The sequence below is a fragment of the Dipodomys merriami genome, unplaced genomic scaffold, assembly GCF_024711535.1.
Source record: "Dipodomys merriami isolate MVZ:Mamm:240054 unplaced genomic scaffold, mDipMer1.0.p SCAF_69, whole genome shotgun sequence".
NCBI classification, from domain to species: domain Eukaryota; kingdom Metazoa; phylum Chordata; class Mammalia; order Rodentia; family Heteromyidae; genus Dipodomys; species Dipodomys merriami.
In genome coordinates, this window is record NW_027206279.1 from 5,844,672 (window position 1) to 5,857,732 (window position 13,061).

General features: G+C 41.7%; 1 protein-coding gene across 4 annotated transcripts in view; it reads right to left on the minus strand.

Moving 5' to 3' along the window:
* Znf106 (zinc finger protein 106) overlaps positions 1–13,061 on the minus strand; it is a 53,754-nt gene that overhangs the window by 32,601 nt on the left and 8,092 nt on the right. For 2 of the 4 annotated variants that reach the window (XM_070005875.1, XM_070005873.1), the window contains exons 3-4: positions 10,201–10,262; positions 2,135–2,335 (exon numbers count right to left, since the gene is read on the minus strand). In XM_070005875.1, the coding sequence (XP_069861976.1) occupies positions 2,135–2,335; positions 10,201–10,262 (263 nt within the window). The remainder of the gene's footprint in view (positions 1–2,134; positions 2,336–10,200; positions 10,263–13,061) is intronic. The other 2 variants (XM_070005874.1, XM_070005876.1) reach the window with 2 other exon arrangements.

The following is a 13,061-nucleotide window of genomic DNA, read 5'->3' on the forward strand; positions in this document are numbered from 1 at the left end:
ACACACACACACACACACACACACACACACACACACACACACACACACACACACACACACACACACACACACACACACACACACACACACACACACACACACACTATATTCTAGTACTTGGGAGGTTAGGAAAGGAGGATCAAGTTCAAGGCCAGCCTGAACTATACAAGTTTAAGACCAGCTTGTATTACATACCAAGGCCCATTCCTCCAAAAATAGGTAAGTAAACACAAAAGAAATCTTTTAATGGCTGAGAATGTGGCTTAGTGGTAGAATGCTTGCCTAATATACATAAAGCCCTTGGCTCAAGTCCTCAGTACCACATAAGCAGAAAAGGTTGGAAGGGGGGCTGTGGCTCAAGTGGTAGGGCACTAGTCTTGAGCTAAAGGAGCTGAGGGCCCATAGTCCAGGCTCCATGACTGACCCCCCCCCAAAAAAAAAAGGTGGAAGTGATGCTATGGCTGAAGTGGGAGAGTTCTAGCCATGAGTTCAAGCCCCAGGACTGGACAAAAAAAAAAAAAATAACAATTTTTTTTAATTAGAAGATTTATATAAAAGGACTTCATGGAAGCATATAAAAAATTCAAAGAACTTAGTAAGTACAAGTACTGTCTAATGTTTAGTCATTTACAGACATGCTAATAATGGCACATTAAATGTACAGAAACAAAGCCAAAGACAATGTCCAAGAGGCTCAGCTTCTGAAAACACAGCTGTACTGCAAGTACTAATGTCATTTGAAGGACTAAGCACTCAATGATTTAAAAACCTCACTGCTATAGACATTTTAAGACCAAGTCTTTAAGACTTGATCAAAAAATCTCTAATATATAGATAGATAGATAGTAAATAGATAGATAGATAGTAAAGACTACATTTTTCCCTTCCTATATTCAAATCTCTAAAAAGGAAGTAGACAGGTAAGTATAACTAGCATTCAGAGATTTTTTTTTAATTGTGAAAATACCATACAGAAGGATTACAATTACATGGACAAGGTAATGAGTACATTTCTTATAAAGCATTGTTGCCTCCTCCTGTTTGCCTTTACCATCCCTTCCAATCTCCCCCACACCACCGCCCCCACCCCACTCCCTTCAGCCAAATTGTAAAGTTCATTTTTAGACATAACGTCTTGTATAGCTCATTATTGCAATGGGTCCACCTGTATCCCTATCTAAACAATTTGTTTTTTCCCTTCCCCTCCAACATCGAATACAGTGAAAACAGGGGTTATACCATGGGGGAGGGACATATAAAGCAACAAAGAAATCATCTTATAAATATGTTAGAAATAATCGCAAGAAAGAAAAATCATTTAAGTCCTTATCTTGGGGTTCATTTTGTCTAACATCAACTTATCTGACCGTTTCTGCTTGTCTCAGACATATACTAGTAATTGCAAATAAGGACAAATAGAAATTTTTGTTTCAGAACTTGAAGTGTTCCTCATCATATTTTAAGACTTGAAAAATTAACCTGTCATAGATCATTCTTGTACTCATATCTTGAAAATTTTTCCCCACTACATTAAACTCTTTAGACCACAAAATCAGTGAGCTAAAATCACAAGTGCCTAAACTTGAATACTTAATGCAGGTATAAAATTATGTAGTACAAACCAGAAGTTGGTCTAACAACGTGCCAAATTTAAAATATAAACTAATTCAATAAATATCATAAAGGTTCTTAAGAGTAAATCAAGCTCTGTGCTGGTCACCAGGGATTCAAAGACAAAGAAAAATCAAATTTGGCAGAAGTGGAATCCTAATTCAAAAGAAACTTGTATTCCTAAGCGATGTCGTTTGGCAATAAGACAAAAAAAAAAAAAAAAAAAAAAAACCTAGTTTACCCAGTGACATTTTTAAAATGTGGATGCCAATAAAATAATTACGAACATGGTAGATATGTAGCTAGCTTATCTAAGGACAGGATTGAGTTTAGGTTGCTTTTGGAACAGAAAGCATTTCACCTCTGTGTCTTATTCTGCAGAGAGCAACCTCTAACTAAACCTTATTAATTAAGGTAAGTGTAAATGCTATAGACTGAAGAGGTTAAAAAAATTAAAGTAAAATGTATTTTCTATGTTCTGATACAGATAGGCTTATTTTGGAAATTCAAAATCATGACTTACCGGTTTTGTTCTTTCCTTTGTTTTATTAACTGAACGAGCTCCTTGTCAAAATATTCTTCTTCTTCTTCCTCTCCCTTTCCGTCATCTTCTCTTTCCTGGGCATCAACGTTATCTTTGTGCAACTGGCCAGAAATGTGCTTTGCATAGGCAGAAAGGCCCACTTCTGTGACCCCACACACTCGGCACTCATGACTACTGTCCCTAGGGAAAGAGGGAGATGAGGGACATTCAATTCTCCCCACTGGCATGGCACACTCACCAGAGCTGCTAGAGTTTCCTCTGAAAGACAATGCACGAGTTGGCACGGTGAAAAATCAGTGCTAATCAATTCCAATGCTCCTTGCATCACTTTTAGTAAGTTTGCTTGTTAAGTTACTTTCTAAATGAATTGGTTCTTTTCCAGCAATCAAGAGGCAATACACTTCAGATTAATGTTCTTTAGGAGGAGAAATCTTCTTGAATTGCTGGACTTAGAGTCTTGCCAGAGGAAACATGGTGAAAGGGAGGCAGGGCAGGGGGCCCAGAGCAAACCTGAGTTGCTCTAGAGCACACCCATGGTGCCAGCTGCACTCAGAAGGCCTAGAGACAGCACTTCCATTTAATCTCCAGCCCTCCAGCTGTCTTCCAGTGAAAGTCAAGGGGTGGAGAAAAGAGGAGGCGGTGCAGCCAATCCCATCATGGTAACTAAATAGGAACAGCTGGAGCTCTGCCTGGAATGTGTAGATTCCAGGCCTTGACATGGGGGCAAATGATAGAAGAGTCATCCCAGCAAACTTTTTTTGGTCTGGATGATACATGCAATCTACATTCTGCAGCAGAAGGTCTTATTTTTAAGGGAATGGAAAGCATTTCAGTTGTAGGAAGTTAACAGCTGTGCGGGACAAATGTTTATTCTCAAGTTTCACAAAAATGCTACAGTTCAGAGAGAAGAAAACTGAGTTTTCAACCAACTGGGCAGACTGGAAAGTTGTCTTACCATTCCCTCCCTCACTTAAATTTTGCTGGACATGCTTAACAGTAAAAACTCCATATTTGGCCAATCTTTTTTTTTTTTTTTTGGTTGGTCTCGGGGCTTGAACTCTGGGCTTGGGCGCTGTCCCTGCACTCTTCAGCTCAAGGCAAGCACTCTACCTCTTGAGCCACAGCACCACTTCCAGTTTTCTAGTGGTTTATTGGAGATAAGAGTCTCATGGAGTTTCCTGTCGGGCTGGCTTTGAAATGTAATCCTCAGATCTCAGCCTCCTAAGTAGCTAGGATTACAGGCCTGAGCCACCGGGTGCCTAGTAGCTAGTCTTAAAGAGTTAAAGGTCTTGAACTTTCTGAAGACCTATATCAGATCAATAATGCATCTGCTTTTCAGCTTCCTCAGATCCTCTGATTTCATCCGTGAGATCACTTTGGAGAACACGTAAAAACCTCAGATGCCAAACATTCAATAATCCAAATTAGCATAACCCAGTGTCACACGTCTTGTGTTTTATGCTAGTGATATTTTTGTACTTCCTATGCCAGTGTATATTGTACAATCAACATAAAAAGACTTGTTTTGGGCCAGAAAGAAACGCGTGTACCTTTGTTTAATTTTTTTCTCATATCTTCCTAACTAGACTCAGGCCAAATTTATCTCCAATGGAAGAAATGCTCTGGGAGAACTTTACTTCAAGAGAGTTTCTGTTACAGACCACTGAATGCTTTATTGAGCAACTGCTAAACGCCAGGTACCAAGTTATATCACCTAAGGTGAAGAACTACAAACACACAAATAGCAGTCCCTTCAATAAAATTAATATTGTGGGGCTAGAGCTGTAGCACAATGGTAGAGCTCTTGATTAGTAGACATGAACCTTGCGTTTGATCCCCAGCACTGGAAAAATAACTTAAAAAACAACACAATACTGTTTGTAAATCATAGAGAATAGAAAAATGGAGAAATTTTGTAGGTTTTTTTTTCACCTTTTGGGGGACTTTGTAACTAACGTGCTATTTTTTTTTTTTTTTGGTCAGTCGTGGGGCTTGAACTCTGGGCCTGGGCGCTGTCCCTCAGCTCTTCAGCTCAAGGCAAGCACTCTACCACTTGAGCTACAGCGCCACTTCCCGTGCTATTTTTTTAAACAGGTCTTGGGGCTAGAACTCTGGACCTGAGCACTGTCTCTGAGCTTCTTTTGCTCAAGGTGAGCACTCTAACACCCAAGCCACAGCGCTACTTCCTACTTTTTTTAAGTAGTTTATTGGAGTCTATCAGACTTTCCTGTTGGGGTGAGTAACTAGGATTACAAGCGTGAGCCACTGGTGCCCAATTTAAAGTGCTAATATTTTAAATATTCCTTTTAATGAGTTCTGACCAGGTTCCTTGAAATGATCAGTAACTGGTCTTGAATATCAATATTTTAATTCCTTCTCATTTCACAGATACCTCTTTTTTGGGGGGAAGAGGACTGATTCTACGGTTTGATTCTACTCAGGGCTTTATTTATACTTGCTCACCTGGTGCTCTTACCATTTGAGCCATGCTATGAGGCTTTCTTTTTGCTAGATATTTTGGAGATGGAGATGGAGTGTCAAGAACTTTGCTGCCCTTGCTAGCTTCGAATCACTATCGTGAGTAGGTACCAGTTACTCAGCTGGTATGATCCACCAACACCTGGCTTTTCACAGGTACTTTTTTTTTTTTTGGTGCCAGTTCAAAGGCCTTGTGCTTGAACTGAGCCTGGGCATTGTCCCTAAGCTTTTTGCTCAAGGCTAGTACTCTTATCACTTGGTCACAGCTCCACTTCTGGTTTTTTGTTTTTGGTGGTTAACTGGAGATAAAGAGACTCTTGGACTTTCCTGCCCTGGCTGGCTTAGAATTGGTGATCCTCAGATCCCAGCATCCTGAGTAGCTAGGAATACAGGTGTGAGCCAATGGCACCAGCTTCACCAGGACTTTTAAATACACTACTTCCACTGGGAGGTTTTTTTTGTTTTTTTTTGGGGGGGGGTCTGGCCCTGGGAACTGAACTCTGGGTCTGGGCACTGTCCCTCAGCTCTTCAGCTCAAGGCTAGCGCTCTACCACTTGAGCCACAGCACCACTTCTGGCTTTTTTCTTTTTGCTTATGTGGGGCTGAGGAATCGAACCCAGGACCTCATGCATGCAAGGCAAGCACTCTACCACTGAACCACCTTCCCAGCCCCTCCACTGGGAGTTTTGAACTGTGCTTACTACACTTATACACCTAATGAATTACCTTCAACTTTCTCCAGCGTACCTGGGATGGACATACTCTTCTCTAAAGCAACTAAACTGACGGCAGCTTATTCTAAGTGGATGCTAACTTGTAACAGAAAACAAGCTGCTTCTCTTGGCAGCACAGAAAAAGTCTTAAAAAAGGCTATGAACATGAATCCCTCTCCCTCTACAGTGGGTAGCATCAGAAAAATTAGGGGTCTATAGTAAACCTAGAATACCTAAGTTACATCACAGTAGAAATTCAGACCAACTTAATTTGCTTTGGTAAGCTTTCTGAAACCATGTAAAATACCTTGGTCCACTTTTCCATCTAAGACCTTACAGACTGATAAACCAAACACTGCAGCAGCAACTTTAGCACAAATCCTGAGAGATCTTTAATCAAAATGCCAGATGTTATTGTTAATTCCTAAGATGCAGAGCATTTTTCTTAGGTTCAAGGCATCAGAATCTGTTTAAAGATACCAACAAAGCTGGATACTGGTGGCTCATGCCTGCAATCCTAGCTACAAAGGAGGCTGAGAACTGAGGATCATGGCCTGAAGCCAGACTGAGCAGAAAAGTCTCTGAGACTCTTATCTCCTATTAACCAGAAGTGCTGCTGTGGCTTAAGGGATAGAGTGCTAGCCTTGAGTACTTGAGTACAAAGAGGCTCAAGGACAGCATCCAGGCCTTAAGTTCAACTAACCAAAAAACAAACAAACAAACAAACAAAAAAACCAACAAGCAACAGGCTTGGGGTGGAGGTCACCTGTAAAGTGTTTGGGTTCATACGACCCGGGTTTGTTCCCAGCACAAAGAGAGACACAGGCAGATAACTGGCAGGTCCCACCAACATTTTAAGCATTAAAGAACGTAATACAAAGTAGGCAGAATTCAATTCCATTAAAAGTAACTACCTAGGAGCTGGGCGATGGTGGCTCATGCCTGTAATCCTAGCTACTCAGAAGGCTGAGATCTGAGGATCACAGTTCAAACCCAGAGCAGGCAGGAAAGTCCCTTATAAACCACCAGAAAACCAAAGTGGTGCTGTGGTTCAAGTGGTAGAGAGCTCACCTTGAGCTGAGGGACAGCGTCCAGACCTAGAGTTCAAGACCCACAAATGACAAAAAAAAAGTAGGCTGGGAAGGTGGCTCAGTGGTAGAGTACTTGCCTTGCAAGCCTGAAGCCCTGGGTTTAATTCCTCAGTACCATATAAACAGGAAAAAGCCTGAAGTGGCACTGTGGCTCAAGTGGTAGAATGCTAGCCTTGAGCAAAAGAAGCTCAGAGACAGTTCCTAAGCACTTAGTTCAAGCCCCAGGACTGGCAAAAAAAAAGTAACCATCTAAAGCCAGGCACTGGTGGCTCACACCTGTAATCTCAGCTATTCAGGAAGCTGAGATCTGATGACTGAGGTTCAAAGCCAGCCCAGGAGGTCCATGAGACTTTTATTGGCAATTAACCAGCAAAAAGCCAGAAGTAGAAATGTGGCTTGAGTGGTAGAAAAGCATCCTTAAGCAAGAATAAGAGACAATTTCCAGACCCTGAGCTCAAGCCCAAGTACCGACATACCTACACACGAAAGTAATAATCCATAATCATAGATCCACACACTCTACAATCCCCAAAGAACCAGTACATGATAGGGACTTAATAGACATTAAACACTATTTAAAAAAAATTTTTTTTGGTTCCAGTTGTGGGGCTTGAACTCTGGGCCTGGGCACTGTCCCTCAGCTCTTCGGCTCAAGGCTAGCACTCTACCACTTGAGCCACAGCGCCACTTCCGCTTTTTTCTTTTTGCTTATGTGGTGCTGAGGAATCGAACCCAGGGCCTCATGTATGCAAGGTAAGCGCTCTACCACTGAGCCACCTTCCTAGCCCCCTATTTAAATATTTTTTGAGCCAGGAGACGGTGGCTCACGATTGTAATCCTAGCTACCCAGGAGGCTGAGATCTGAAGATCATGGTTTGAAGCCAGCCTGGGCAGGAAAATCTGTGAGATTTTTTTTTTTTTTTGATTGGTCATGGGGCTTGAACTCTAGGCCTGGGCACTGTCCCTCAGCTCTTCAGCCCAAGGCTAGCACTCTACCACCTGAGCCACAGCGCCACTTCCAACTTTTTCTATTTATGTGGTGCTGAGGAATCAAACCCAGGGCCTCATGCATGCAAGGCAAGCACTCTACCACTGAGCCACCTTCTCAGCCTGAGATTCTTATCTCTAAACATTACCAAAACAGAAGTGAAGCAGTGGCTCAAAGTAACAGCAGGTTAGCCTTGAGCAAAAAGGCTCAGCACAGAGCCCAGGCTCTGAGTTCAAGCCCCACCACCAACAAAACAAACAAACAATAAATATCTTTGTGAGGGAAAATATAACCACGGTTCCAAAGGTATTTGATAAAAAAAATTAGTAATCCTGCCAAAAAGGATACAATTGTGTTAAGTGTAATATAAAAGTTAACACCAAAAATGATCTTATCAAAAAAAAATTCCTGAACATTTTTTTGTGTCTAGTTCTGAAAACTTTGTAAGAAACTTTTGAAAGGAGGGCAAGTATATTTGTTTGGAGAAGAAACAGGGTAGGACAACCATATCTTCTGAAAACTCAGTGTGTCTAGAACAATCATACACCCCCTGCTCCATACACAATGCCTGCTCATACTTTCTCATGTGGTGTTCAGAAAAGTTAATTGCAAATTAAATAATACTTTATTGGGAAATAGTAAGTTACTTTCGAATTCTTTTACTTAATAACTGGCTTAAATACTTTATGTACACAAATAACAATAGGAAAATAATTGTTTTGTAAAGGGAATAATCTTCCTCAGAGTATTTAAAAGAGCTTAAATTAGCTCCATCCTGTTACCACACAATTTCCTCTCTTGTGTGAAAGGCAGTCTTAAGATACTCTGCATAAGCTTTTCTTTATTAAGCTTGCTCTAACTACACCACAACAGCTGCTTGATAAATAAAGGTTTAAGCCTTTTAATAGCTTCTATCTGGAGAAACCACTTTTAGACCACACATCTGAACAAATACGCTAGGAAAAAGCAGGGAAATGCTCCAGATGTCCAAAATTGTGAACAAAAGAGGCCCAATTACTTCTCATTCAAGTTTGCATTCAAAACTTTTTTTTTGGTTCGGTTGTGGGGCCTGAACTCTGGGCCTGGGCACTGTCCTTCAGCTCTTCAGCTCAAGGCTAGCGCTCTACCACTTGAACCACAGCACCACTTCCGGCTTTTTTCTTTTTGCTTATGTGGTGCTGAGGAATCAAACCCAGGGCCTCAGGCATGCAAGGCAAGCACTCTACCACTGAGCCACCTTCCCGGCCCCTGCATTCAAAACTTTTAAAATATGTACCTTACAATTCCGAACCAGGTCACAACTAGCAGTGATAGAGGCTACTATTGCAAGGGAGTTTTAATATCAGAAAGCCAATATTTAAACAGTAAATGGAGAGCAAATCATCACAAATTGGAGATGATGGGAAAAAGGAGCGAGAATTGCTGAGTATTTTTCCCCACCCTACAACTAATGATGACTGTATTTAGGTTAAATGCTCCAAGGCAGTGAGCTATGTTTGAGATCTGTTTCAAGTAACTGCTTATTTACCTCACTGTTATAATTATATTGTAGTACATATGGGGCAGGTGGCAGGTAAATAGCTCAGAATAAGGTGAAATCTAGAAGGAAATGTATCAGCAATGGGATTTATAAATATTAAAATAATCTAGCTGGGCGCCTGTGCCTCACGCCTGTAATCCTAGCTACTCAGGAGGCTGAGATCTGAGGATCACGGTTCAAAGCCAGCCCAGGTAGGAAACTCCGTGATACTCTTCTCTACAATAAACCACTAAAAAACTAGAAGTGGTGCTGTGGCTCAAGCCGTAAAGCACTCGCCTTGAGCTGAGGAGCGCAGGGACAGCACCCAAGCCCAGAGTTCAAGCCCCATGACCGACCAAAAAATAAATAAAATAAAATCCACACATATAATCAAAAGTTAATGACATTAAATCTGAGTGAAATCCTCTTAATACTGGCATTAAACATAACCGCCACACTATGTACATGGGCAAAATTCCCCTAATATGCTAAAGAGGCCAAAAGTTGAATAACACACAACCTAAAACCTATGTCTTACTATGACTAAGGATGATAACCCTAATGAAAACTTTCAACTGATTCTCAGGGGATGAAATATAAGTTCATAGCTCTCAGATTCCTAGTACTAATGTTCAGTCTCCACACTTCATCCACAAAAGTCAACACATCAAGAACAATCCATGGGTGAAAAAAGGGAGAGGGACTCTGCATGCTACATTTCCCTTTAAAACCTGCCTACTTATTAGGCTGGCTTCCCTTAAACATCTCAAGCTTAGAGCAACAAAAGCGGATCCCCAAATACACTGAAGGTCTGTTGTTTGCATTTTGTTCACACTAAGGAGATTCAGTACCATCTAACCGGCTTTGGCTTTTCAGTGTATTCCCGCAATGGTATTTAATAGTCTTGCGACACTGCTAAAGGGAAAGTGGGAAATGTCTGAGTTGCAAGGTGGCTGTGTAGGAACGAGACACTGTACTAATCAGAGAACAGGAGCATCCCAGCTCACCCTTTCTTTTCCTCCACTCGCCAGAGGTGCTGTGGACTCTACATGCTTGTGGACGCACAATACCAAGAGGTTTATCCCAACTGAATGCCAAAAGCATGTGCTTGGCATTAACTCTAAATAATCATTCTACGGCGAAAGACGATGTTCACGATTAAAGGGCTTAGTATAAAATATGAGCCGACAGGCACCACCAGCACTCAGATCCCCCACAATCTCAAGTTTATGGAAGGAAGAGAGCCATTCCCATACCTGCCCTTCAGGTTCTCAAGTTCCCTGTGATGCAACATGCTCCGCATGTGTTCGTCCATCTCCTTCAAAATTAAAGAAAGCAGATTAAACTAAGTGGGATTGCTTTGGGGAAAATCTTTCACTGTTCCTATTCAAGCACTACCTGGGGATCAAGAGCCTTGTGTCAAAGTTTTGTGACCACGTGTATTTAATAACAAGTTTTGTGATTACTCTTCTAAATATAATATTGACATTAGTTCCTTATTTAAAAACTCTTTCGCTGTGTCAGGTACTGGTCCTAGCCACTCAGGAGGCTGAGATGTGAGGATTACAGTCTGAAGCCAGTTGAGACAGTAAAGTCAGTGAAACTTACTTCTATTTAGCCAGCAAAAAGCCAGAAGTAAAGCTGTGGCTCAAGTGGTAGAGCACCAACCTTAGGCTTTGAAAAAGCTAAGTGACAGTACCCAGGTTGTTTCTGATTTTTTTCACTTTTTTTGGTTGGTCGTGGGGCTTGAACTCTGGGCCTGAACGCTGTTTCAAGGACTTTCCTGCCTGGGCTAGCTTTGAGCTGCGATCTTCAGATCTCAGCCTCCTGAGGAGCTAGGATTACAGGCGTGAGCCACTGGCTCCCAGCAATTTTTTTCACTTTTTAAGTGGCTTTTCAAAATGGTTGGATCTAAGCAAGGGTTAAGAACGAACTTGTAGGTTATATTCTACCTCATTATCAGCAGTTCAATCACTACTTCATCTTCACTGTCCAGTCCCTTTTTCCCAAATTGATTTATTTGGATCTAATGATAAGACCATTTACTAGATTCTGCATCCCAGAGAATAGAAAAAATCTGTGGAAAAGCTATCACTTAACTGGACACTGGTAGCTCACGTGTGTAATTCTATCTATTTAGGATGTTGAGATCTGAGAATTATGGTTCAAATCCAACGCTGCCAGGAAAATCTAAGACTCTTATCTCCACTAAACTACCAATGACACTAAATTACTAAACTACTATGAGACATAGCTTCCGTGGAGCTATGTCTCAAGTGGCAGAGTAGTAACCTTAAGCTTAAGATGCTCAGAGGGGCTGGGAATGTGGCTTAGTGGTAGTTTGCCTAGCATGCATGAAGGCCCAGGGTTCGATTCCTCGTACCAAATAAAAAGGAAAAGCCGGAAGTGGCACTGTGGCTCAAGTGGTAGAGTGCTAGTCTTGAGCAAAAGCAGCTTAGGGACAGTGCCCAAGCCCTGAGCTCAAGCCCCAGGACTGGCCAAAAAAAAAAAAAAAAAAAGATGCTCAGAGACAACATCTAAGCCCTGAATTCAAGACCCAGGATTGCCACCCCCCCCCCAAAAAAAATGCTCACAGCTGGGTATGACACATGCCTATAATACTAGTACCCAGGAGGCAGAAGATAAATCTGAGTACAGCCTGGGCTATAAAGCAAGACCTTAGCTCAAAAGAAAAATCAAACCAAAGTAAAATACAAACAAAATAACCTCCCCCCTTCCCCTTTCTCTCCAAAGAGCTATAAATAGCACTGGTGGCTCAAACCTGTAATCCTAGCTACTCAGGAGGCTGAGATCTGAGGATCACAGTTCAAAGACATCCTGGGAAGCAAAGTAGAAAAAAGCTGTAAATGTCTTTCCCTTTGTCACTGATAGTTGATGGATATGTATATGGTAATAAATAGCTACTGCAACTGTTAAGTGTTACTGTATACTATTCCCTTGTGCTAAGTGTCTCAAATATTTATTTTCTCACTTAAACTTCAGGAATACCCAAGGAGGCAGAGAAGATCACTTCTCCATCCACAGAAACTTCTCTGATGAGTATGTGTCAAGTCTGGAGCTAGGTTTTAAAGGGCTAAATGTGATCATAGAACACCAAGTGGTCAGCCGGGCACCGGTGGCTTGCGCCTGTAATCCTAGCTACTCAGGAGGCGAAGATCTAAGGATTACAGTTCAAAGCCAGCCCAGGCAGGAAAGTACATGAGACTCATCTCCAATAAACCACTAGAAAACTGGAAGTGGCACTGTGGCTCAAGCAGTAGAGCGCTCGCCTTGAGCTGAAGAACGCAGGGACAGCGCCCAAGCCCAGAATTCAAGCCCCACAACCAAAAAAAAAAAAAAAAAAAAGAAAATCAAGTGGTCAAATTGGATGGGGCAGATGTGACACCAAGGCCAATGTTTCAAATGCCATGTTATGCTGTTAAGCACCCACTGCATTGAGATTTTTCACTATGTGTTGTTCAATTGTCAGAAACAGCAACATCAACAACCCTCTATTAAGTTATCCTCTACAGGCAGACACAGGGCTGTGATGCAAAACTCTTCCTTTAGATGACAACCACTTCCTTACTATCTCTAAGTGCTTCATCTGGACAGATGTTTACCTGTGACCTAACTGACCAACCATGGACTATGACACTGACACAGGTAAAGACAGGGTCATGGACATAAAATCCATGAATAAATACACACATCATCTTATCTCAAGACCCTAAGCTCCTTGTTCTTCAATTTTTTTTTCTCTATAATTTAGATTCCTATCCATATGTCAACTCCTCTTTTTTTTTTTTTTTTTTTTGTTGGTTGTGGAGCTGGGCCCGGGTGCTGTCCCTCAGCTCTTCAGCTTAAGGAGAGTGCTCTATCACTTGAGCAACAGCACCACTTCTAGTTTTCTGGTGGTTAACTGGAGGTAAGAGTCTCACGGACTTTCCTGCCTAGGCTGATTTTGAACTGTGATCCTCAGATCTCAGCCTCCTCAGTAGCTAGGATTATAGGCGTGAGCCACAGGTGCCCAGGGTGCCTAGCAACTTCTCTTTTCTGTAGCTAAATTTAAATGGGTTTTGTTTCTAATGCAACTAAATTATTTCAACAGTAGTCA